The sequence below is a fragment of the Notechis scutatus genome, chromosome 4, assembly GCF_049901735.1.
Source record: "Notechis scutatus isolate UNSWTSFEM ecotype Mainland chromosome 4, rNotScu1.2, whole genome shotgun sequence".
Lineage (NCBI taxonomy): Eukaryota > Metazoa > Chordata > Lepidosauria > Squamata > Elapidae > Notechis > Notechis scutatus.
In genome coordinates this window covers 35,981,615-36,003,804 of record NC_142012.1, presented here as the reverse complement: position 1 = coordinate 36,003,804, position 22,190 = coordinate 35,981,615, and the positions used below count along the sequence as shown (strand labels likewise).

Here is a 22,190-nt window from a genome sequence, read left to right as displayed (position 1 = left end):
AATTGCCTACAGAACAGAAATAGTTTGCATTTTTCCCTACTGTCCTTGCAGACCAAAATGACTGGGGAGCAACAGAGGGCTGAGGTGTGATCACATTGCTTTTGATGTGTACAAGACAGTACACAGGTACTTGAATGTCCCAAAGAATGGTTAGGAGGGAAACAAAAGCCTAAGATATCAAAGTAATCTTATCCCTTTACAGTGGAAAACTCACGGTCATATAATTTCACATTCACAACCACTTTGCTTAGCAATGGAGTTGCCAGTCCCAATTAAAGTTGTTAAGCAAGATTACCTTACTTTGCTTAGCAGCAACACAAAATCTGTCTCTTTCAACTAACCATGATTATAATAAAATTCACAGATATATAGATATTCTCATCGTTTCTGCTTTTAAAAAGGTTCTCATTTCAACTTCATTTGCTTCTAAGTCATGTACTTAAAAGCAGAAACAAATAGAGGAAGAAAGAAAATATTTTAAACTAATACTGAACAGTCAAAGAAATAAACAATAAAACTTAGTAATCATGGTCTGTGCAGATAAAACCTTGATTTTTCATGAAAAGCACATTTTCCTAAGTAGCAATTAAACTGAAACAGATTAAAAATACACTATAAGTCACTATGTAACTTATAAACATGTAAGTAAAAAAAGTTAAAACATAGCTTTATGAAAAGTTATATCTGTTTAGAAAGTGTATTTTCTTTTATATTTTTCTGCTGTTATGACTAGCCCAAATTAACGTTTAGAATTTCAGTATTTCACTTACTGACTCGGTTTTTTCATTAGTTAAATGCAGTTGTTTTGTTATCTGTTGAAAGCTTGTCAATTGATCCTAGAAAGAAGATAATATAGCGCATTGGAATTACAATCCAGAAGATTTATCAACATAAAAATAAACACTAAAATATATGAAATATTTAGGTATTAAATACTTAATTTAAGTAATAAAGTATAACTGTATTAGTGGCTGTTGTCCATATTTGAGAATCATTCAATTTATTTTTGAAAAAAATCATGTAACAGCTTAAAGCAGGAATGATCTAAATTATTCATTTTTCTAAGTTTGTGTTTCTGTGCATATCTGCATGTCTAAGACTTGATAGAATACCTTCATATTAAATACTATGATAAAACACAATATATTTCTGCAACAAGATTCAGAAGTTTTCAAGTGAATGAAGCATACTTATTGAATACAGTATACTTCTAAATTGAATAAATTACTCACAGATAATCCTATAGCAAGTCTTTTTAAAATCTACAAGACTTCAAAATCAAGCAAACAATGTCCTTTTTCTAAACATGTATTCAGGTTTCAAATCTTTGGAAGTCATTGGGGAGCTGGTCCCAGGGACTAACATAAAGTGAAAGATCATTTTTGCACAATGATTTTCCAAATGCATCTTTTGAGCATTACATTCCTTTCCTAAAAGCAAGCAGTGCAGTGTTTAGACGGCAGTACTGCAGGCTATTTCTGCTTACTTCTGGCTGCCAGGAGTTCAGCAGTTTGAACTCATTGGCTCAAGGCTGACTCAGTCTTCCCTCCTTCGGCGATTGGTAAAATGAGGACCTCAGATTGTTGGGACAATATGCTGACTCTGTAAACAGCTTAGAGAGGGCTGTAAAGCACTGTGAAGCAGTATGTAAGTGCTATTGCTAAAAACAAAATGAAAAAGACACTCCCCCTCTGCCACCTCACAAATAGTCTGAAAAGTTCAGCTCTGTTCTCTGGTATGCCCCCCCTCCCCAATATACCACCTATCTATGACTTGCTCAAAGATCATTTAAAAAGCTCTTTTATGAAAAAGCTGGCTATGTTGAGCTAATGGGAAAAATTGTCTTCATCTTAATTTATTTTAATTCACGTGTATCAGTATGTTACTTTTTGCTTCTGCCTTTCCACAATATGAATTTGTGCTTCTGTCATATGTTCTTGGTATATCTGTTGAAGTCGCTCCAATTCCTGTGAAACCATTTGCCAAAGTTCTAGAACATGTTCTTTTTCCTTAAAATTGAAAGATTGAAAAAAGAATGTTAGAATTTTTCTTTCCAATTTTTTTTTGAGTATCAAATGTCTGAAAAGAATTACTTCATATTTATTATGATGTATAAATTTTAACATCATTTTATGATGAGATAAATAATACTCTATTCCTATATAGTTTATATTATAGAAGCATAATTACCTGAGAGAAATTATGAACATCTCTGTGCCTATTAATTAATGACAACAAAATAGTCTACTAATATTAGTGTGTTATCTTCCTTTCTTGTTGTCATATATTCAAAATTTCTATTTAATATCAGTTTATATCTATGTCTTGACAAAAATAAACACTAATATTAAAATAATAAACTACAATTTTCAGCTATAACAAAAATGTGTCATAAATGAACGTGCCTAAATTGAAAGGCAATTTAGGACTATTGGAACCTAGACATAAAAGTAAACCAAAGCAAATATTTCAATTTCCTCACTTTATTTGCTAGTTGCAACTGTTCTTGAAGGTTTCTTATTACATTTTCATCCATAAATGTAGCATCCCTTGAAACAGAACCAGATGGCAGAGCTTCCAACTGCTTTTCAATTGCTTCTTTTAACTCCTCATGCAATCTGTGTTACCATACAATAAGAGGTGGATCACTTAATTGTAAAACAGCAATAACATTGTATTTTTATTAAGAATGGTTCTTCTGTCGGACAGTTAACAATTGCAACTCCAGAAAAAACATTTTAGTTATTTCCAACCCCAGTCCCAGGGTATCTGTATTTATTGCACTACAAGGAGAAGACAAAATACACGATTATTTCTATCAACAGTTCCTTTCTATATGACACAAACAATACAGAATTAGTATGATTTTTATGGGGTTACCTTTCATTTTCTTTGATGACTTGCTCAAGTTTTATCCTCATTTCTTTCAACTGCATCTAAAAGCAAGAAAAACAGGAGATTAAATATTTATTTCTGAAGATACAATAGAACACATGCAATACATATTCAGTATGATACTAATATGCTTGAATGTCAATTAAAAACGTTGCCTTTTCTACTTTGTGAAACAAGATGTCTCAAATTAGAAAGATAAACATATTTTTGAATTATTAACAGTGACTATTATTTTATTACCTATGATTCTGTGTTTTTTTTTTAAATAAACATCTTACCAATAACATTTGAATTATAAACATTATGGTTGTTTTTTAAAATTACTTAGCAAGCTATATTAGTGGTAAAAATAGCTTTAACTTTGTACCTGGCAGTATTTCAGTTGTTCATTCATTTCCCCAAGATGTTTATCGTATTCAGCAACTATAGGAGGTAATAAGCTAAGAGGGATGTAAAATAAAGTTTACATATTGAGTGACACAATGCAAATGAAAGTAAAAAAATATCATCAACATAAAAAAATGAATCATTATTAAGGACAAGCACAATAATCCCAAACACGCTGTATATATGAAAACTTTTCAAACAATTGGTCTTGGCTACTTATATGTTACATTTTTATTCTGCTTTTCTTCTAGAAGCTCAAAGGGCATACACAGTACTCAATACTCCATTTTTTTATTAACAGTTACACTCCTGAGTGCCATCCAAAGGGTTTCCAAGTCTGAAGACAAATTTGAACCAGACTCTTCCTGATCCTAATCCAGCATACACATTTTAAAGTCATTAGACAATTCCTGTAAGAAGAATGGAATTTTCTCAGTTAGATGTGGATTTTTGAAAGTACCAGATAGTCCAAAATTATCTTGGACATTGTGAAACTGAAGTCAACTTCTTTAAAGGCTTAATTCTGAAGAAGTAGGATCTCTTGTCCTATATGGATTCCCTAGAATATAAGTAGATGGTTTTTTTCTCTGCTCAGGTGATGGCAACTTACCTTAAATACCTCACTTTCACTTTGGAATACATTTATACCGGACATCTCAGAACTCAGAATTTCATTTGAAGTTATGGATCAACAATGTTTTAATGTAAACAACCCAGGATTCTTAACAATTAATTATTGTAAAAGTTAAATATAATTGTAAACAGGTGAAAATGTTTAAATTCCTTTTCTTCTTGCAGCAGTTAAAAAGAAATTTTATATAAGGTAATTCTTTCCCTTTCAGTTTACCCAGAGGGAACACAAACTGATTTTATGAAGTTTTCTAGAACCTTTACCTCCTACAAAGTGACAGCTTTTATATATTAAAAAAAATCAAACTCAATGCAAGTTATGCTAATATTTTTAAGATATGAAAGGAAGGAATAGATCAAACTGTCAAGCTCTGATGTTACAAAACATTAGCTTGTAGTTTCTCACTGTTAAGGCATGGAATGCTTGTGGAATTATTTTCCAGATAAAAGGGTCAGGTTCAAACATGATTAAAGTATTGGCAAAATATTTAGAGCTCATGGAGAGTTTTGATGAATTGGTTTATGATTGACTTAAGAGCCACTGAAATGAATACATTAACTTTAAATTCCATTAATTTCAGCAGATCAACTTTCTCCATGGTTACATTTCGATACAGTTCACGGAAGCTTTCTTTTTTCTTAATCACAAATCTAATTCCTCTACCCTGAGTACAGTATATTTGTTTAAATTATGTGTACACATAGTTTTTACATATACATATACATGTGAACAAGATCAAGATAAAAAAGTAATAGATACTTCACTTGATCAATTCCAGATATCAACACATCCTTTTAAAAGGTATTTTGAAATTGCATTTTATATATTATTTAGAATGCAAAATAAATAGCTTTACCTTTGATCTATCAGGATGTGCTCTGTTATACTGGCATCTTCAAAGTCATTATTCTGGAAACAAACATTTAACTTTATTAAAGTTTATCTTTTGTCATAAAAATATTTTTAAAACCCCTAAAATTTAATTCTATAGATCTTCACATTTAAATCAAAGTATTCCCAATGTATTCTCTTGTACAATACATTGGCACCCTAAAATTTATAGATTCAAATTGAATTCAAAGAGTATAATCTTAGCTTTTGTATCTTATTTTTTCACATTTATATTTTATTTCAGTTCTTTGATTATCTACAGAAACTCAAAATACCTATGACTTTAATAGAATAGAGACTTTTGCCAACTGTATTACCTTATGATAAGCAAGAATGCAACTAATTATTTACTTTGTATTTCATTAAATGTTAAAGCTGAATGAAAGTTCACCAATTCAATTCTTCCAGTGGCAACCAGTATCTTGTTTTGCTTTTATTTATTTCATATCAGCTATTTCTTTTGATTAGTGATAAACTAGCAGCTAAATTTCATTTCTGCTTTGTTTGGAAATGGATAAAAGAAGAATTGATAGTTGGTAAAATTATAGAACCATTAGATCTGGACTTCAAAAATCCAGATGATGATTAAAAGAAATAAGAAGATTAAAAAAACTGTATTCCTAAAAGGATGCTACTTACAGAAAAATTATGGGCCCATCAGGAGCAACATAAGTGAAAAGTAGTGATAGACTCACAATATGTTAAAATAGACATACAAATGTTTATAACAAACAAAAGTACTATTTATTTCAAGTTTGGTTGGTATACCATAATTTTCTTAAATTTGTATGTTGAAGTTATCCTGAGATTTTGGCAAGATCACTCAAATTTTACAGGAATCTACAACTCTGGTTTATAGTATTCTGTTGAAAGGTACTGTTGATGTCACAGCCACCATCACAAGAAACAATGCTTCTATATGACAAAGACTTGCTTTTTAATAACGCTCAAGGCTCAGTTAGCTGTAGTGGGAGTGGCCAAATGTAACTGCTATAGATTCATTTAATTAATAAAAATAAATAAATGCATTCAGGCACATTACATAAACAAGCTGCTTTATAAAATGTTCTCTTTTAAAAAAATGAAAATATAAGAATCTTGTAATAGTGGGTAAGCAAATTCAACTAAATGATTTGCATGCATGGTCCTTTATGTGATGCTTAGCATAGGTTAAACAGTACAACAAAAATGGAATATAGAAATCATGAAAGATATGAAAAAAAATGTATACCAATTTACTATATAGTCTAATCATACCCTTTACAGCCTCCATCAAATTAATGCATAAAAAGAGATAATGTCCAGCCAAAAATAAAGGTTGACGATCACTGATACCTAAATTATATAATACAAATGCATTTTAATGAACTTTTATATGGAACTTACCTTGACATCTGTTGCCATTTTAGAATCTTATCAGAATTTCATATAACGTTTCTAGGAAGCTGATTTGCTTTTCAGTACCAGAAACACAAAATCTATGAAATAAAATAAATATAACTGGCAAACACAGCTTATAATTGCTTGGAACTGTATCTTCTAAATCTAAATTCTTAGGGAAAAATACAAAATAACCTGAACAGCTTCCACAAAGCCTGCAACAATGCTGTTAAACTTCAGAGTTGTAATCTTGATGCTATCAATGTCAACCATAAAAAAATCAATCTTGACATATTTTACAGGAAAAGCTATTACTTATTCTTATAATGTTGTGTTTTTATCTTTAGATAGAAAAATTAAGATCAAACATAATGAAAAAAATTAGAATGTAAAGAAAATTGTTATTAGTTGAATATTTTCATCATTTATATCTTAAAAAAATACTCAGACAAGATTAGAGATAATGATCTATCCCTTAATTTTCAAAATGCTTAAAATCCTTCTATTTACATATTATTTACATAATCCTATTTCTTAATGTAAAGTGTATTACTTGTTGGTGTACTTCTTAGTGTAAAAAGTGTATTTCTTGTTAGTATATTTTTAGCGTAAAATCTTAGTGTAAAGTTGTAGTGAAATGTCCTCATTGTACTGTCTCCCCTCCAATTATTTAATGTTTTGCTTGATCTTTGAAATCCAGTATTTCTTCTCCATCTTTGTAATATCTTTTTTGAGAGAAAGAACTTGGGATGCTCCAATTGATCAGAGATTACCCTTCCTGGAAAGCCCAACAGGTACGACTAACCAAGCAAAATTGATCCGTCCAAGCTCCTCCAACAATGCTTGGATTTTTCGGCTGCAGGGAAGATTTATTGTGTGCATCTTCCTGATTCTCCTTGAAGTTTCCATTCCTTAGAACAGGAGTCTCCAACCTGGGCAACTTTAAGATTTGTGGACTTCAACTCCCAGAATCCCTCAGCCAGCAAAGCTGGCTGAGGAATTCTGGGAGCTGAAGTCCCCAAGTCTTAAAGTTGCCCAGGTTGGAGACCCCTGGTCTAAAGGAAACCTACCCACAGCGAGTGGGGTTACGTGGGATAAACTTTAACTACACACGCATGCATTTGGGCGAGGGGGGAAAGAAGAGGGTGTATTGTGTTGGGCGCAGAGGGAGTCCTCCCCATGTTGGTAGCTTGTCCTTACCTCCGAAGTGAGACGGAAAGGAAAAGGAGAAACTTGCCGAGCGGAAGGCGGACCGCTTAAAGCCCATCGGCGCGGGCAGAAGGACGAAACCACCCAAACAAATCTGGAAGCAGCTGCGGGCTTCGCTTCAAGCCACGTCACCTCCCTCCAATCATCGCCTTCCCTCCTCAGGAGAGCAGCACGCGCCGCCTCAATCGCTGACTCCAACACCGCCGGCGTCTTAACGACCGACTTGACTTGTGGAAAGGTTTAAAAACAACAACACCGGTGGGCGGGGTGGGGAGACCGATGTGGTCAGAAATAAAAAAAACAACCGCCAATCGGATTCTAGTTGAGCTGACGAGAGAGCCTTTTGCCATTGGTTTAAAAATGGTCACGTGCTTCTTGGGCTTCCTTTCCCCGCCCCTTGAATGGAGAAGCTGCTTGTAGGTAAAAGTAACTGGGGTGGTGAGCGGAAGTGTGGACGGTCCCTTCGGTGGGGTGGGTGGATTTGGTTAGGGAGGTTTGGATTACAGGCAGGAGAGAGTCCACATTGCAGTCTTCCGTCCCCAGCCTTGGGAACACGGGTGTTGTTAAACTCTCGGAAGCTTTCTTTGAGTAGCTATAGTATAGGTTCTGCTTGAACAGGGGGCTGGACTAGAAGACCTCCGAAGTCCCTTCCAGGCTCAAGACTTCTAAAGCTATAAAAGCTGCACTGAATGCTGGTCGTGGCTGAATTTTCTTTTAGGATTTGACTTTAGCTTTTGAAATATCCCCATTCCCATCCTCTCTCCCTGCGAAATTACTGGTTTTGAATAGTTGGTTCGGCGAGCAGAAGTTAAGCCATTGAAACCACGTAAGCATTAAAAGGCAGAATGTCTGTTTCGTGCAAAATAATGAGCAATCTGATGGACATAAGGTTACATTGTACGCTTTTGGGTACGTATGTGTGAATATGCGCACACATAAACTTCGCTGCAGCGTTAACAATGACCAGAGCATCTCTTGGTAAGCAGAGGCAACAAGAAACTTGGCCAATAAAAGATTAAGCCAAGTGTGAACAATTATCTGTCTATGGTTGCTAAAATAAAACACCAGAGTTTCTTGCCATTTTTGGATTAGGAATGGATGAAAACAGTAATATAAATCTTAAAATTGAAATTTAAAAAAAGAGAAAATAGCTTTTACTTCAGTTTTGCTTAGATGTGTAATGGATTCAAACATTTGATCTTTAGACCGCAAAAATTTAAGACACTGCAGATGGTCTGGAAGGGCTTAGTAGCAAAGCTAGTGTTGATGTTGTGGAAATTTATAAAACTGAAAATTACAATGGTGTTATTGCAGGGATGCACTGCAGCTGTGTACGTGTTCTGACTAATGTCCATAACAACAACAGTATACTTTATGTTCACATTATGGCTCTATTACCACTATTTTAAAACCCAGATAAAGATGCTATTTGTGCATTCCTAATGACAGGTCAAATAAGGGAAGATTTGCTTTCTCTGGCAAATTTGCTTCCTATCAATTTTAAACCAATCTTGCACTTTTGTTCAGTTGATGTTCAGCATCAATATAGAAATGTAACAATGTGGGAGGGAAAAGCTGATTTACATATTTATATGTTGTGATCACTGTGGACACCCTGTGGTGAAAGCAGGTTGAAACAGGTACAAAAATTAGGAGAAAAAGCATAAAATTCCTGGAAGACATTTTATTTGCATAGTATCAATATGAACTTGCATGTATCTAATGCTTTGCTATTCCCATGTATTTTGTGTGTAAGTGTGTGAACGATAGTAGTATGTCCTATGATGAATAATTAAGCTGTACTCTACAGATCAGCAATAAGCCAATATAGATGCTATGATGTAGGTATATAGTTTTAATTTTCACTTGCATTAAGGTAATTTGTTATTTTGATTTTAAATTGGCAGCACATTTCTTCTGTTTTTATGTTTTCAAAATATAGCCCAAGATAATTAAGCATAAGACGCTGTCATCAACTTTTAGACAGAAATGTATATGCTATGTGTTGTTAATCTTGGTCTTCAAAAACTTGAAGTCATGGTGATGTTTTAAAAGCTATAAGTCGTGGTATACTTTCTTAATATATTTGCTGCTAATATATTGAATATGTTTGGAAGTCATATATACCTTGAATAAAAAGTAAGTGAATGGGATTTATTTTAAGCAAATGTCTATCAATGAAATAGATCCTAAAACTAAAAATTGTAGATATATAATTAATAATTCTATAATAGCAATGATAATGTATTATCTTCAATTAAAAGACATTTCAATTTATTAATATTTATGTTAAATATGAAACAATTTTTCTTGATATAAAATACTTAGATGGAGTTTAAAATTGAACATACATGGAACAGCCTTCTAGTGTCCCACGATCCAATAATAATCAGACTGAGTCCAGAAAAGGCTGGAATATTGCTGGAATTGAATGCCCCATTTTTCAATGATCCTCCAGCTCCTCCTGGTGAACCAGGAAAACCATTCAATGGATTATGGGACTATGAGGGTAAGTAAACTTTATTGTATTAGGACTTAAAATTTTGAATATTCTGATAGCAATTCTTGCCTAGAGGTTCATTTCCCCCCTCTTTTTATAAGTACTGTAGCAAAATGCTGATGTGCCAAATGTTCCTATTTCAGTGCCTATAAGCTATTTTGTTTTCAGCATTTTAAATATATAAATTCTACTGATGGTCCTATTGCTTTTTCCGATGTACAGTGTAAACTAATGTCTAACCATAAACTATGGTAGCAATTAAAGTCTTACACTTCTTTCTGAACCATAATCAATTACAAAGTGGCTAAGTAGTTCTAGCAAGTTGACTTAATATTTTTGGTGAATTGGTTTTCAGACTTTCCATAACCACTTGTCAGATTTAAGGTTAGGGTTTATATTTAACTTTTTCATATGATGAAACTCTGCTATTTGCATAGCACTTCTACACTTCTGTTTGTAAGCAAACCACTCTGCTATTTGAAGCCCATCTTTCATACTAAATAAATGATTTTGCAGAAACACTTGGTCAAAATAAGTTTTATGTTATTAATGAGGCCTCCAAATGCTCAGCATATTGCTGGTTTCTTTAGTTTGCTGATTTTCATACTGACATCAAAAGTTTTAAAATATGATTTTGATAAATCTAGTATCTTAAATATTTGCATATTCATATGCAAATCTGCAAACATCAGACTGTTAGAAGTTTAACGCAATTTAATTTTCTCTTGTTGTAAGTCATATATTACTACTTATACAAGCTTTTCTGATCTTGCCAACATAACCATTACCCTCTTGAAGTAAGTTTCATAAATTAGCCTGTATTTGTCTTCATTATCATCCCCTTACTTCATTATGACTGTTCGAATTAATTAGTATTTGAAAATGTTTTGCCTGAACAGAAATATTACTGTGAAATGAAACTGATGTGTTTAATTGGCTGTTTGATTTTTCTATTTGATGTTTCTCTAATGCCACTGAAATTGAATTGTTTTATCCTGAATATAAGGCTTTTCGTTTTACACCATTGTTTTACAAAAACATAAAAATAAAGGGATATGCAACCAGTTCAACATGTACATGTATTTTTTTTTTAAATGCTTATCACTTGAAGACAAATCTTAGCTGGTAGTGCTAAGCTCTATGAGCTCTAAATCAGAGTGTGTTGAGACAGAACAACTTCAAATAGGGATTTAAAAGTTAAAAGCATATGAGTGCCAAGTGGGAGTTTGCATAAAGAAGTTGCACATTGTGAAAGAAATATCTTGTGGAAGCTGCACATTGTGAAAGAAATATCTTGTGGAAGCCATTTGGATAGACCTTAATTTTTTACCCTAATTGCATTAAAATGCAGTATTATGATTTCCAAGTAGTTATTTTTCATACACGTCCATTAAGTCTGAACTTCTGTCATAGTTTTGTCAAAATTTGTCCCAGTTTTAAAACAATGGCTATGATAAAGCATTTCCAATGCCTCTGATAGAAGCTTATACAGTTAGCTTAGATTCTGAATAACACTAGTAGGCTTCTGAAAAAGATTTTGTAATCTTTTGCATCTTTTTGTATGTTTGTGTGTGTACCTTTGAGTAAGTATCGGTTCTTGGAGAATCCTGGACTAATCTCTGCAAGATTTTGAAAGTGTTTGCTATTGCCTTGTCTCTTAGGACTGAGAGATGGTCACTGGCACAAGTTTACCAAGTTGGGTTCATGCCTAAGGCAGGATTAGAAATCGGACTCTCCCAGTTTTTAACCTAGTGCCTTAAATGCTACACCAGACTAGCTCTTACCTTTAAATCATTAGATTAGGTAAAATAACACCATAGTTACGGATATTGTATTCATTGATCTTTGTGGCTAGATGAAATAAACAAAAATGAACAATTATTATGTTATTTTAGTTGTAGAAGCCTTCTTCTTGAATTACCAAACCCAGCAGTACCTAGAAGTAGAGCTCTGCCCGTAAGTAGATATTTTCAAATATTTTTTAGAATGTTCTATAGCATTGGTTCTCGATCCGTGGACCCCTGGGAGATCATGTCATCACAAGGGGTCCGTGAAGGCTTGAAGAAATGTTATGATTTAATGTTATGATCTTGAGTTAAGTCTCAGTGGTCTGTGCCCATGAAGGGTATTTAAAGGGGGGGTCCGTGGTGAACAAAAGACTGAGAATTGCTGTTCTACAGTAATTATTTCAGCAGTTTTTCATTGGAGACATGTTTCTTTTTTATGTATATCTTCAAGCATCTTGACTTCTGGCAACTGTCTGGATGCAGTTCTGCAGTTCTCTTGGGAAGATTTTGGAAGTGGTTTGTCCTTGCCTCCTTCCTGCTGAGAGAATGACTGGCTCAAGCTGACCTTCATGGCTTCATGCCTAAGGCGGTGACTAGAACCCATCATCTTCCAGCTTCTAGCTCATCTGCTGGTTTCAAGCCTAGTACTTTAACCACTACACCAAACTGGCTTACATTCTTGAAATTATGCTTTAATTATGTATTAATGTCCATAGCCCATTTGAGTGGCTGGCTGGGCTTGGGTTTTTCCTTCCCAGGAAATGAATTGGTGGTAAAAGTTTTGTAGTTGCTTCCTCCACTCTAGCACTGCCTGCACCTTTTTGGGTCCATCTCTTGTGGGAAATGTGGTAGTCAATTTTACTCTGGTGGAATTCATATCTGGACAGCTTGGCATATAATTTGGTTGCTCGAAGCTTCTGGAGCATACCTCTGACTAGTTTTATGTGTTCTGCCATAGTCAAAATGTCATTAAGGTAAACTATCACTCCTTTGTACAGGTGTTCATGCAGTACTTCATTTATTAGTTGCATGAGCACAGCAGGGGCCCCTTGCAGTCCAAAAGGGAGAACCCAGAATTGGAAACATCATAAGGGGGAAATTGAAAGCCGTGTGTGAACACGATGGAAAATAGGGAGAGGGAAAATGATAGGTAATAAAGACGAGAGCAGCCCGGATGCAGTTTGTACCAGCCAGGCATCAGGCACCAAGGCCAGGCATTCTGAAAAAATAATACAGATTACTCCCAAACATCTCTGCATTCTTAAAACATTTTGGCAAGCTCTGATTTCCGGGATATGGACTGGTCATGGGGGAAGGGATGGACTGCAGGCAAACCTTTCTGTATCTTTTGAGCATGGGAAAATTAAGAGCTAGCCTGGCTTTTACTGCAGCCAACACCTTTAGTTAAAGAATCTTTTGCTTTAACCAAATGGAGTCGAGGCTCTTTCTTTCCTCAGGGATCATATTGGGGACATTAGATTTACGCAGCAGGAGAGGATCTAGTACTAGGAATTGCAGTCTAGGTTTTACAGGTATCACTCTTGGTACTATGTACCTGTTTGGAATTGTTCTGTAGTTTTTGAACAGTCATGGGAAATACTTTGTGTTAGTGTTTCATAGCAGATAGATAGCATAAAAATAAATGAACCCACAACTTACTTTTACAATGATCAATGATAAAAGTATAGTTCAATAACTTGAAAGGCCATTCCTATCCATGTTTTATAAAGTAACAGCTACTTTTTACAGCTTGAATAAAAGAAGAGCAATGTTATTAGGGCAATGAAAAATAGCATATTAAAAGGCTGCAGATAATAATGCAATGCAGCATTATACAGTGATTAGAATGCATCTAACGGATAAGAGTCTTTGATAGTTTGGACTACCTGTAATTGAAACATAAATAAAAATATGCTAATTCTTTTCGGTTTCTATGATTATCAGTTTTTTCATAAGATAGGATTATTCTTTTTGAGGTATGCCCTGAAAGCAAAAACAACAGCAACAATAAAACAGTGGTAAAATAATTACAATTCTGATAATCTATTTCAAACTAGTTTATCAGGATTTCATATTTTGAGGAAATCTGCACCCCTCCAGACATCATACAGCCTGATTATAGTAGTAGCAAAATGATTTTATGCCATACACAAATCGAACAAAGTGAGATAGGGTTTGAGACTACTCCATTTTTACTACCATACCTAGACACGAAGAACATAAACTAGACCATGTTATTTAAAGAATAAAGATGCGTTCAGGTTGAACTCAGTTTAGGATGATTATTTAGACAAAACTTTTTCTTGGAAATAATATAAAAGTGTTTTGCCACTGTTTTCTTCTGGGATCTTTAAAGAAAAATTCGTAGTTTAACAATCCTAGATATCCTACTACACAGGTGTCAAACTTGCGGTATCACGTTGCTGTCACGTATCGTGACTTTTTCCCTTTGTGAAACGGGGTAAGCGTGGCCTGTGCATGACACTTGCGGTGCGTGGACCACCAGTTTGACACCCATGCCTAGTAGTCTTCTATCCAGGTAGTCCTTGACTTACAGCAGTTTGTTTAGTCACCATTCAAAGGTACAGCGACACTGAAAAATGTGACTTATGACAATTTTTCACAGTTACGACTCCTGCAGCATCCCATGATCATCTGATCAAAATTTAGGTGCTTAGCAATTGGTTCATATTTATGACTATTGCAGTGTACCAATATCATGTAATCCTCTTTTGTGACTTTCTGACAAGCAAAGTCAATGGGGAAGTCAGATTTACTTAACAACTGGGTTACTAACTTATCAACTGCAGTAATTCACTTAACAACTATAGCAAAAAAAGGTCATAAAATGGGACAAAATTCACTTAACAAATGTCTCATTTAACAACAGAAATTTTGGGCTCATAAGTCGAAAACTACCTGTATTAATAGGACCTAACTCAGCTTAGCTTCTGAACCAAGTTAATTCAGAAATGGTTAATACGCAACTGTATCTATGTATGTGTGTAGCTTTATCTCGGGATATGTATATATAATGGCTGTACATTGCAAGAAAATTTATTAAAAGTAGTCCTGTATCTTTAATGTTTTCATATTCATTTATTAGCTGATGGCTGCTATTTTGCATGTTAACAGCATTGTCTTCAGGTAACAACTAATAAGTAGACTCTGGCTGGATATACAAAGCAAATATTTTTCTGTTATCTTTATATTATATTTTTATAGGCATGGCCAACATTTAGTATTGTTCCTTTGTGGCAAACGGAATATATGCAGAGTAAGTGAACCATTTGAGTTAATATCTCCCTAAATATGTGAATGATTCTGAGAAGATGGTAAATCTGTGTTTTAATTTTTTTTTTACTTTAACACAGAAAGAACTTCCTTTAAAATTTGAAGTTTCAAGGGCAACTATCAAATGGAGGGGCCATGCTCATTTGCCTTGGAATTTTTTTCCTCCCAACACTGACAGATTTAATGCATTTGCAATTCATGGATCAGATATGAACAGAACATACGAAGCTCTCTATCCTATTCCTCAAAATGAAGTTCACTTTAATCAGAAACCTGATTTGTAAGTATATCTCTGATGCCATTTTTATGAAAGGCTGGTATAGGGAAGAGAATATTTTATTGCCCTATAATAAAAAATAAAATAAAGTTTTATAATGTTATTATATTTATATTCCACTTTTCATACCTCAGATGGCATGCATAGTACACCTCCTATTTTCTCCACAAACCATGAGAAGGGTTGTGTTCAAAGAGTCTAGATAGGTCCAAAGTCCATCCATTGACTTCTCTGAGACTGGGTTTGAACTTCAGGCTGTCTATCAAACTGTAACCCTCAAACCACTATAGGTTTGAGAATAAATATACCAAGAAAATCTAGATTAATTTCGGAATTGTTTATTTGTTTAGAATCTACCAATAGCACATTTATTATTGAACATAATAATAAAACATCTGTTCCTTAAACCACCAATAGCAAAATCTACTTAGTTGATTCTCCTGTTTTATATAATTTACAGTATAAATATTGTCTAGCATATTTCAAATATATTTTAAAACTATTTTTGAAGCTTTATGTAATGCAATAAAAATATTCACATATTGCTTGTCTTTTATATCCTTCATCTTCGATATTTTGCATCCTTTCTGGGGCCTGGAATTTGCTATATCCTATGCACACTGGTATCTCCTGAATGCCTATTGGTGATGGTTATCTAATTTTTAACCTACCTCCAAACCCCTAATTAGAATCATGGACAGCTTCAGTTTTTCATGAAAATAAATTAATTTGTAGGTTTAGAAAACATTAGGCTAGCAATTTTTTGACAGTTCGGAAACCTCTAGGGCAGGGGTGTCCAACCTTGACAACTTTAAGACTTGTGGACTTCAACTCCCAGAATTCCTCAGCCAGCAAAGCTTAAAGCTTAAAGTTGCCAAGGTTGGACACCCCTGCTCTAGGGCTTGATTTAACAGAATAAACATTCAAGTGTGTGCTTAATGGGGCATTATTTTGCAGAGATCATCTTTGGAAGGAACTGTTGGTGCTGCTTGCCTCGTGTGTACATACACTTAACTGATTGGCTTGTCTTAATTTGGCATAGTGGTCTACCTGAAAGTTTTACATATTTACAGAGAATACTGTATGTTTCTTAATAAAAATTGAAAGATATAAAACAGTGTTTTTCAACTTTAGCAACGTTGCAATGTATGGACTTCAAAACTCAGAATTTGCAAGCCAGCATTGCTGACTGGACAGTTCTGGGAGTTGGAATCCACACATCTTAATGTTGCTAAGGGCGAAAAACACTGGTACAAAATGTGATATTTAAAACAGTTTGATAATATGTATATAGAAACAGCTAGCAGAGATGTGAATTTTGTTTCTTGAGTAAATGAGCTATCCTAGCATTCTAATACAGTACAGAATTTATCATTCTTTGTAGCAACTCAGTAGGAGTGGAAAGGACAAACACAGCTGTTAACTCTTTGCTTACTTTCTCTTGCAGCCATCGTCTGGAATATTTTAAAAAATTCAATTTCAAACAATTAATGGGAGAAGATTGGAAACAGATCAAATCAGACTTGTGGGAATCGTGTGTGAGATGAAAAATACAAGAATATTGTAAAGCTTTGTCTGAGCAAACTTTTGTGGGCAGGGATCTTTCTTTTTAGGGCTGCTGATGGGCTTTTGAAAAAGAAAAGGGACCTTTATCAAATTAGAATTGTTAGAAAAGAATTTGGAAAATATAACTGCTGTAAGATGAAAAAAAATGGAAATACAATGAAAAACCATTTAGAGAAAAATTGACTTATAAAATTAACTGAACTTATAGAAAAGATGTATATGACCAGTTTAGTGAGAGAGATAAAAAGACCAGAAACCTATGGACATTTTGCTGAAAGAAAATTTAATGAAATCAACGATTTTCAAGATTAAAAATGGACAAAGTGGATGATAAAAATATTAATATAATTACTTGATAGAAATGCAGGTGGAAGGTGTAATTGTATGTTCTCTTCTTTCATTTCTGAAATATTCCCTTCCTTGCTATTTGTTTTGTTCATTTTGTATACTTAAACTTTTGTATATTGAAATATATGTGTGCACATGAACACATGTACACTTAACACAGCTTCTTTACTTCTTTTAAGCTTTTATAAAGATGACAAATTTAGCCACTATAGAAGATAGTAACTACATTATAGTTACTACATAAAAATGAAGTGGGCATTAACCTCCATTTCTAATGCAGATTAAGATAGATTATTGGGCACAGTTGGTTTTTTTTATAGTACTAGAAAGTCTATAGTGAATTAAATGGCAGACTCTTGGCATCAGAGCAAAATTTATAGATATAATTATATATGAACCGTGTGTATATTTTTGGAATAAAATAATAATCAGTACCTGGAATCATGTAAAAGTTTTGCTTCCTTTCATCTCTGCATTTTATTTAAATAAAATCATAACAGTTTATAATACATTATTAAAAAAATATTTATGATGTGGAAATAGATGAAAATAGTAGAATCAGCCACAATGCATAGAATTTTAGCCTTCCTTTAACATTTATATGATAGTGGCTAAGTTTATTATTTTTTTCTTTCTACAATTTATAGGTCACTTAGCTCCCAGTAACTCTGGCATCTTACTATCGTAACGTTAAAAAAAAAAGACAAAAGACATAAAAGAGATCATGAACTGCCTGAAGGCAAACATATGAACCAAAACAAACCCATCCAGTAGGTGCTTAACCTTCAGCCTGCCTCAAAGCCAGAGAAAATAACTAGGTCTTTAATCATTTCCTCAATGTCATCAGGGTTAGAACCATCTGGATCTCATGACAGAATACCTTTCCAAAGAACGCCTACTTCCTGGATTTAGCCAATAGGCACTTCTTGGTTGATGGGACCTAGTCTATCCAATCTCATTAGATGGGCAGAAGCAACTAGAGACAGGTCTTCCCTCAAATAATGCATTGCATTTAAATCGGAACGGGATTTATTTAATTTTGGTTTAATGTTACTATGGTTCTGCTTAGTCTGTTATACAAATCCAAGCTGCAAGCCTTAGTTAAATTATGTCTTAGTGCAGTGTGAATTATCAACTTAAAACAGGAGGTTGGAGTACTGAAATTGCTATTGGCTTTCTTATTGTTATTGACTAAAGTCATTTTTAAAGCTATAAAGTAAAGAGTATGGAGTTTAAGGGCCTGCAAGTATTGTGGGATTTCAGCTCGCAATACATTCACTGTCAGATAGCTAGGCCTGTATTTTAGTCCATATCATGTTTCCCCCAAAATAAGACCCAACCGGGAAAAAAAAAAACTAGCATGATTTTTTAGGATGCTCATAATATAAGCCCTTCCCCCAAAATAAGCCCTAGTTAAGATCGTCAGCCAGATGGAAGCATTTAGTACCATATTTTCCTTAAAAATAAGACCTAACCAGAAAATAAGACCTAATTATCTTTTGGAGCAAAAGTTAATATAAGAGTTGGTCTTATTTTTGGGGAAACCCTGATGTATTTTAAACACACACATTCTTATTCTGGTTTGTATACAGCAGGTAGGTCCCCCAGCTTTCCCCTTGGTTTGTTGTTTTAAAATGCAAAAATTGTTAAGATTAAGAAAATGAAAGGAAAATAACTAGCTCAAGTTAAAGGAACCATAGTAGAAAAAGTTGGGGGGGGGATAAAGAAAGCAAACAGGCTGCTGCTTCAGGAAACTGTTTCTAAATGAATGACTAAGTCTAGGTAGAAAACTATATTAATTTTGTTTTCTGTTTGTGCTTGGGATTAATTTTTCTATACCAGCTCAGTAACTCTACTTTTGTTAACCTTGTAGATAGGAATCACAGCTGAACTGTTTCTACTTTACTGTAAAACTACATTGACACAATTTTGCAATAATTTATTTAAATAATTTTGAAAGTTTCATTTTCCCATCTACTGTAGTAAATTCCATCACCCTCCTTATCCTTTAGAGCCCAAGTAGGTATGGATCTTTCTGAGCCTTTTGCCATGCCCACTGTCTATTTGTGGGCTAAGCTGTCTCTTATCTGATGGCTGTCTCTTTGCTCAGTCTCCCAAGTTCTTTTCCACAAGCCATTACAATTTTTAATGTCAGATAAAATTTCTTTACAGTAGGGTTGCACCTAAGGACCAGCCTAGCAACACATCTCTCCAGAACTGTATATTTTTATATCTTCTACTATTCATTTTGCATGATAGTACTTACAGTTAAAAATGTTCACGTCCTCTTTTATTTTTTTTTAAATAAAGCTTGTGTCTATTTATCTCGTGTGAGATTGGTTTATCTATTAAAATGAAAGGGAAGAGAGCAGGATTTTACTAGCTATACAACTAATGCTAAAAGGCCAGAAGGTGGTGCTAGAAAATCTGTTTATTTTTTCTTTTTATTTTAATTTCCTGGAAAAGCAATGAAGCTTGTGGGAGTTTTATCTCTCCCATACACTATGGCTCAGAGGAAGATACTGGGTGAAAGGTTCCCCTGGAAAACAGATGGTAGCAGCAGGTATACCAATCCACCACACCAAGGCAGGAAGCAGAGATGGGGTTCATAAAGCCATTAGGTTTCCAATAATAATTTTCAAATTAAATAAGTAGTTCTAGTTTCAAAGTGTATTAAATGCAAAATATTTTATCTGTACTTGCCAAAGAACTTTTGGGAATCAGTATTCTTCCATAGGCTTATGAATGATATATTTAGTTTCTTTCCTGTCATATGCTAAAGCACTTACTCATTTAAGTTATTTTGTCATCTTTAATACGAATATTCTCAGTGACCCATCAAGCTCCTCAGGGTGTTACAGATAGCAAATTAGAGCTGTTGTAATGCTACATTTGAGTTTGTGAAAATGCTCGTCTTTCTATCCAGAATAACCATTATTTATAATTTGTATTTTTGATGGTAAAGTGGCAGGTATTAAATATCATGCTTTTAAATTATGTATATATAGTTATTCAATAAGCAGGATGAAGATTTTGGGGCATTTTTTCCCTTATGGTTCAAATGTTATCTAGTCATTCTGCAAACTACATGGCACCTATAACAGCTTTAGCAGAAAAGTGACAGGCAAGGTAGATTTATGCAAAAGGCCCAGCTCCAGCTGCTACCTGTTATTCAAATGAAACCCAGATTACTAAGCAGCTCTGCTTGAGGAAAGGCAGCCCCATCATTAGCCAAAGCTGGAATATTTGGAATTGGAAAGCTTTACACATACAAAGTCATTCTGTCTTCATGAAACTTGATAACCTGATGTTTCATGGATCACAGGACATTTTATATTACAGGGTTGCTCCAGTTAGGAACATTTCTGGAGCAGACATTTGCTTCTGATCTCATCACACTAATACTATATTATTCTACTATATTTCTTTAACTCAGTCCATATGGAACTGCTCTTGAAAATTACTCAAAAAGAACAGCTGGTGGAAGGTGCAATCCCTTTATACTTATTGTAATGGAGTGTTTCAATAAATCCATGTCTGAGGGGTACATCGCTTCAGGCTGAAACTGTTTACAAATAATCCTAAATAGCGTAGGATTTGACTGCTGATACATCTGTGACTTTTGATAGATGTGTTATGAGATCACTTGCTGTTTGTAAATTCTATCCATCTTTAATTGGCTGGTAGAGAGCACTTGATAAGTGTTTGTACCTATATGATGTAGATCAAAATGGAACCCTCCTAGCCATGATTGCCAACTGCTCTTTGAGCAGGATTCATAAGTCTTCTAGGATGACTCCCAGATTAACACTGTGTTTATCTAAGGTAACGCAATCCTATCCAGCACCCAAATAGCACCCAAGTCCTTGAAACAGACCCAAAGCCATTAAGTCATGCCAGGTATTGTTTCATATACAGACTCTCATAGACTTCAGAAATAAGGATAAGATACTCAGGCATTATTTAAGTCACCAGGGGATATACTGTATATATCTCATGGAACCCTATGAGCTTACTCAACAGGCTTGTGTAGATGTTAGGAAAGATAATGGGACCAGGAGTAGGTTTCTATTTCCCAATGAACATAACTGGAATTGGTCCTCAAGAAAGGGGCTGAACCAGCACAACAACATGTCATGTTATCTACTCCCAATCTTCTGGTCCAAATGCATATCATGCTTGATGGTATCGAAAGCCACAAAAGGGGGCAAGAATGGATACATCAGGTCTGAATCCTCACTGAAAAGAGTCCCAATAATCAATTTCTTCCAAGGCCCTCTGAAGCTGTTGCATGACCACCTTCAACAGATTCTTCCTAAAAGAAAGGTAAAATGCTACTCAGAAATTGTCCAGTATAATGCAGTACAGTGATGGCTTCTTGAATAGGGGAACCACAGTCTTTAAGAGATAGAGGAACACTCCCTCGCTCAGAGAAGAATTCACCAGCACTAGAACCCATTCACATGATGTTCTGGGTTGCTTTAACAGTCTAGGAGGGGCATGGATATAAAAGGCAGATGCCTGAGGTCATAGTCCTGAAAACAGGTCCAATAAGTTCAGACCATTCTCAATCAGGCAAGACTTCACCCCAATCACCTGCTGGGGACCTGTGCAAAAGACAGTTTCCAGCAAACCCAAGTGACAGTATCCAACAGATGCTGTGCCAATTCCTCACGTCCCTGTAAGATATTCCTTCCTTATTTGGGAGGGTCTGTGTCACCTGAAATAGAATAATGGGGTGGCATTCTCTGGATGCAAAAAAGGCAGAGAAGTAGTGACACTTTGCTGTCCTTACTGCCACAAGATTGGCATTAATGTCCTGTGCTCAGTCTAATTCAGTGGTTCTCAACCTTTTCTTCACCACAGACCCCCTTTAAATATTTTTTTGTGGCCACAGACCATGGCCACAGATCCTCAAGACTTAAGATTTAAATCATTTCTTAAAGCCTTTGTGGACCCCCAGTGATGAAAATGTGCTCCCCCCCCCAGGAGTCCACAGACCACAGGTCTAGTTCATTCTTTGGT

At 34.6% G+C, this 22,190-nt stretch overlaps 2 protein-coding genes across 12 annotated transcripts in view; one reads left to right on the top strand and one right to left on the bottom strand.

Moving 5' to 3' along the window:
• Positions 1 to 7,647, bottom strand: part of SCLT1 (sodium channel and clathrin linker 1) — a 29,803-nt gene extending 22,156 nt beyond the window's left edge. For all 6 annotated transcript variants that reach the window (XM_087963138.1, XM_026667002.2, XM_087963140.1 and 3 more), the window contains exons 1-8: positions 7,385 to 7,647; positions 6,191 to 6,282; positions 4,770 to 4,822; positions 3,263 to 3,335; positions 2,881 to 2,936; positions 2,483 to 2,618; positions 1,887 to 2,009; positions 771 to 836 (exon numbers count right to left, since the gene is read on the bottom strand). In XM_087963138.1, coding sequence (XP_087819264.1) covers positions 771 to 836; positions 1,887 to 2,009; positions 2,483 to 2,618; positions 2,881 to 2,936; positions 3,263 to 3,335; positions 4,770 to 4,822; positions 6,191 to 6,208 — 525 coding nt within the window. In that variant the 5' untranslated portion in view covers positions 6,209 to 6,282; positions 7,385 to 7,647. The remainder of the gene's footprint in view (positions 1 to 770; positions 837 to 1,886; positions 2,010 to 2,482; positions 2,619 to 2,880; positions 2,937 to 3,262; positions 3,336 to 4,769; positions 4,823 to 6,190; positions 6,283 to 7,384) is intronic.
• Positions 7,648 to 7,707: 60 nt separating this feature from the next.
• C4H4orf33 (chromosome 4 C4orf33 homolog) lies at positions 7,708 to 17,606 on the top strand. Of its 6 annotated transcripts, none has more exons than XM_087963141.1 (6): positions 7,708 to 7,809; positions 9,722 to 9,902; positions 11,789 to 11,849; positions 14,906 to 14,957; positions 15,055 to 15,254; positions 16,699 to 17,606. In XM_087963141.1, exons 1-6 carry the CDS (start codon positions 7,795 to 7,797, stop codon positions 16,796 to 16,798), a joined length of 609 nt encoding a protein of 202 aa, XP_087819267.1. In that variant the 5' UTR covers positions 7,708 to 7,794; the 3' UTR covers positions 16,799 to 17,606. The 6 variants fall into 6 exon arrangements, with proteins under 6 accessions (XP_087819267.1, XP_087819270.1, XP_087819272.1 ...); XM_087963144.1 differs by having other exon boundaries at positions 7,786 to 7,813; XM_087963146.1 differs by having other exon boundaries at positions 7,786 to 7,950.
• Positions 17,607 to 22,190: the final 4,584 nt, after the last annotated feature.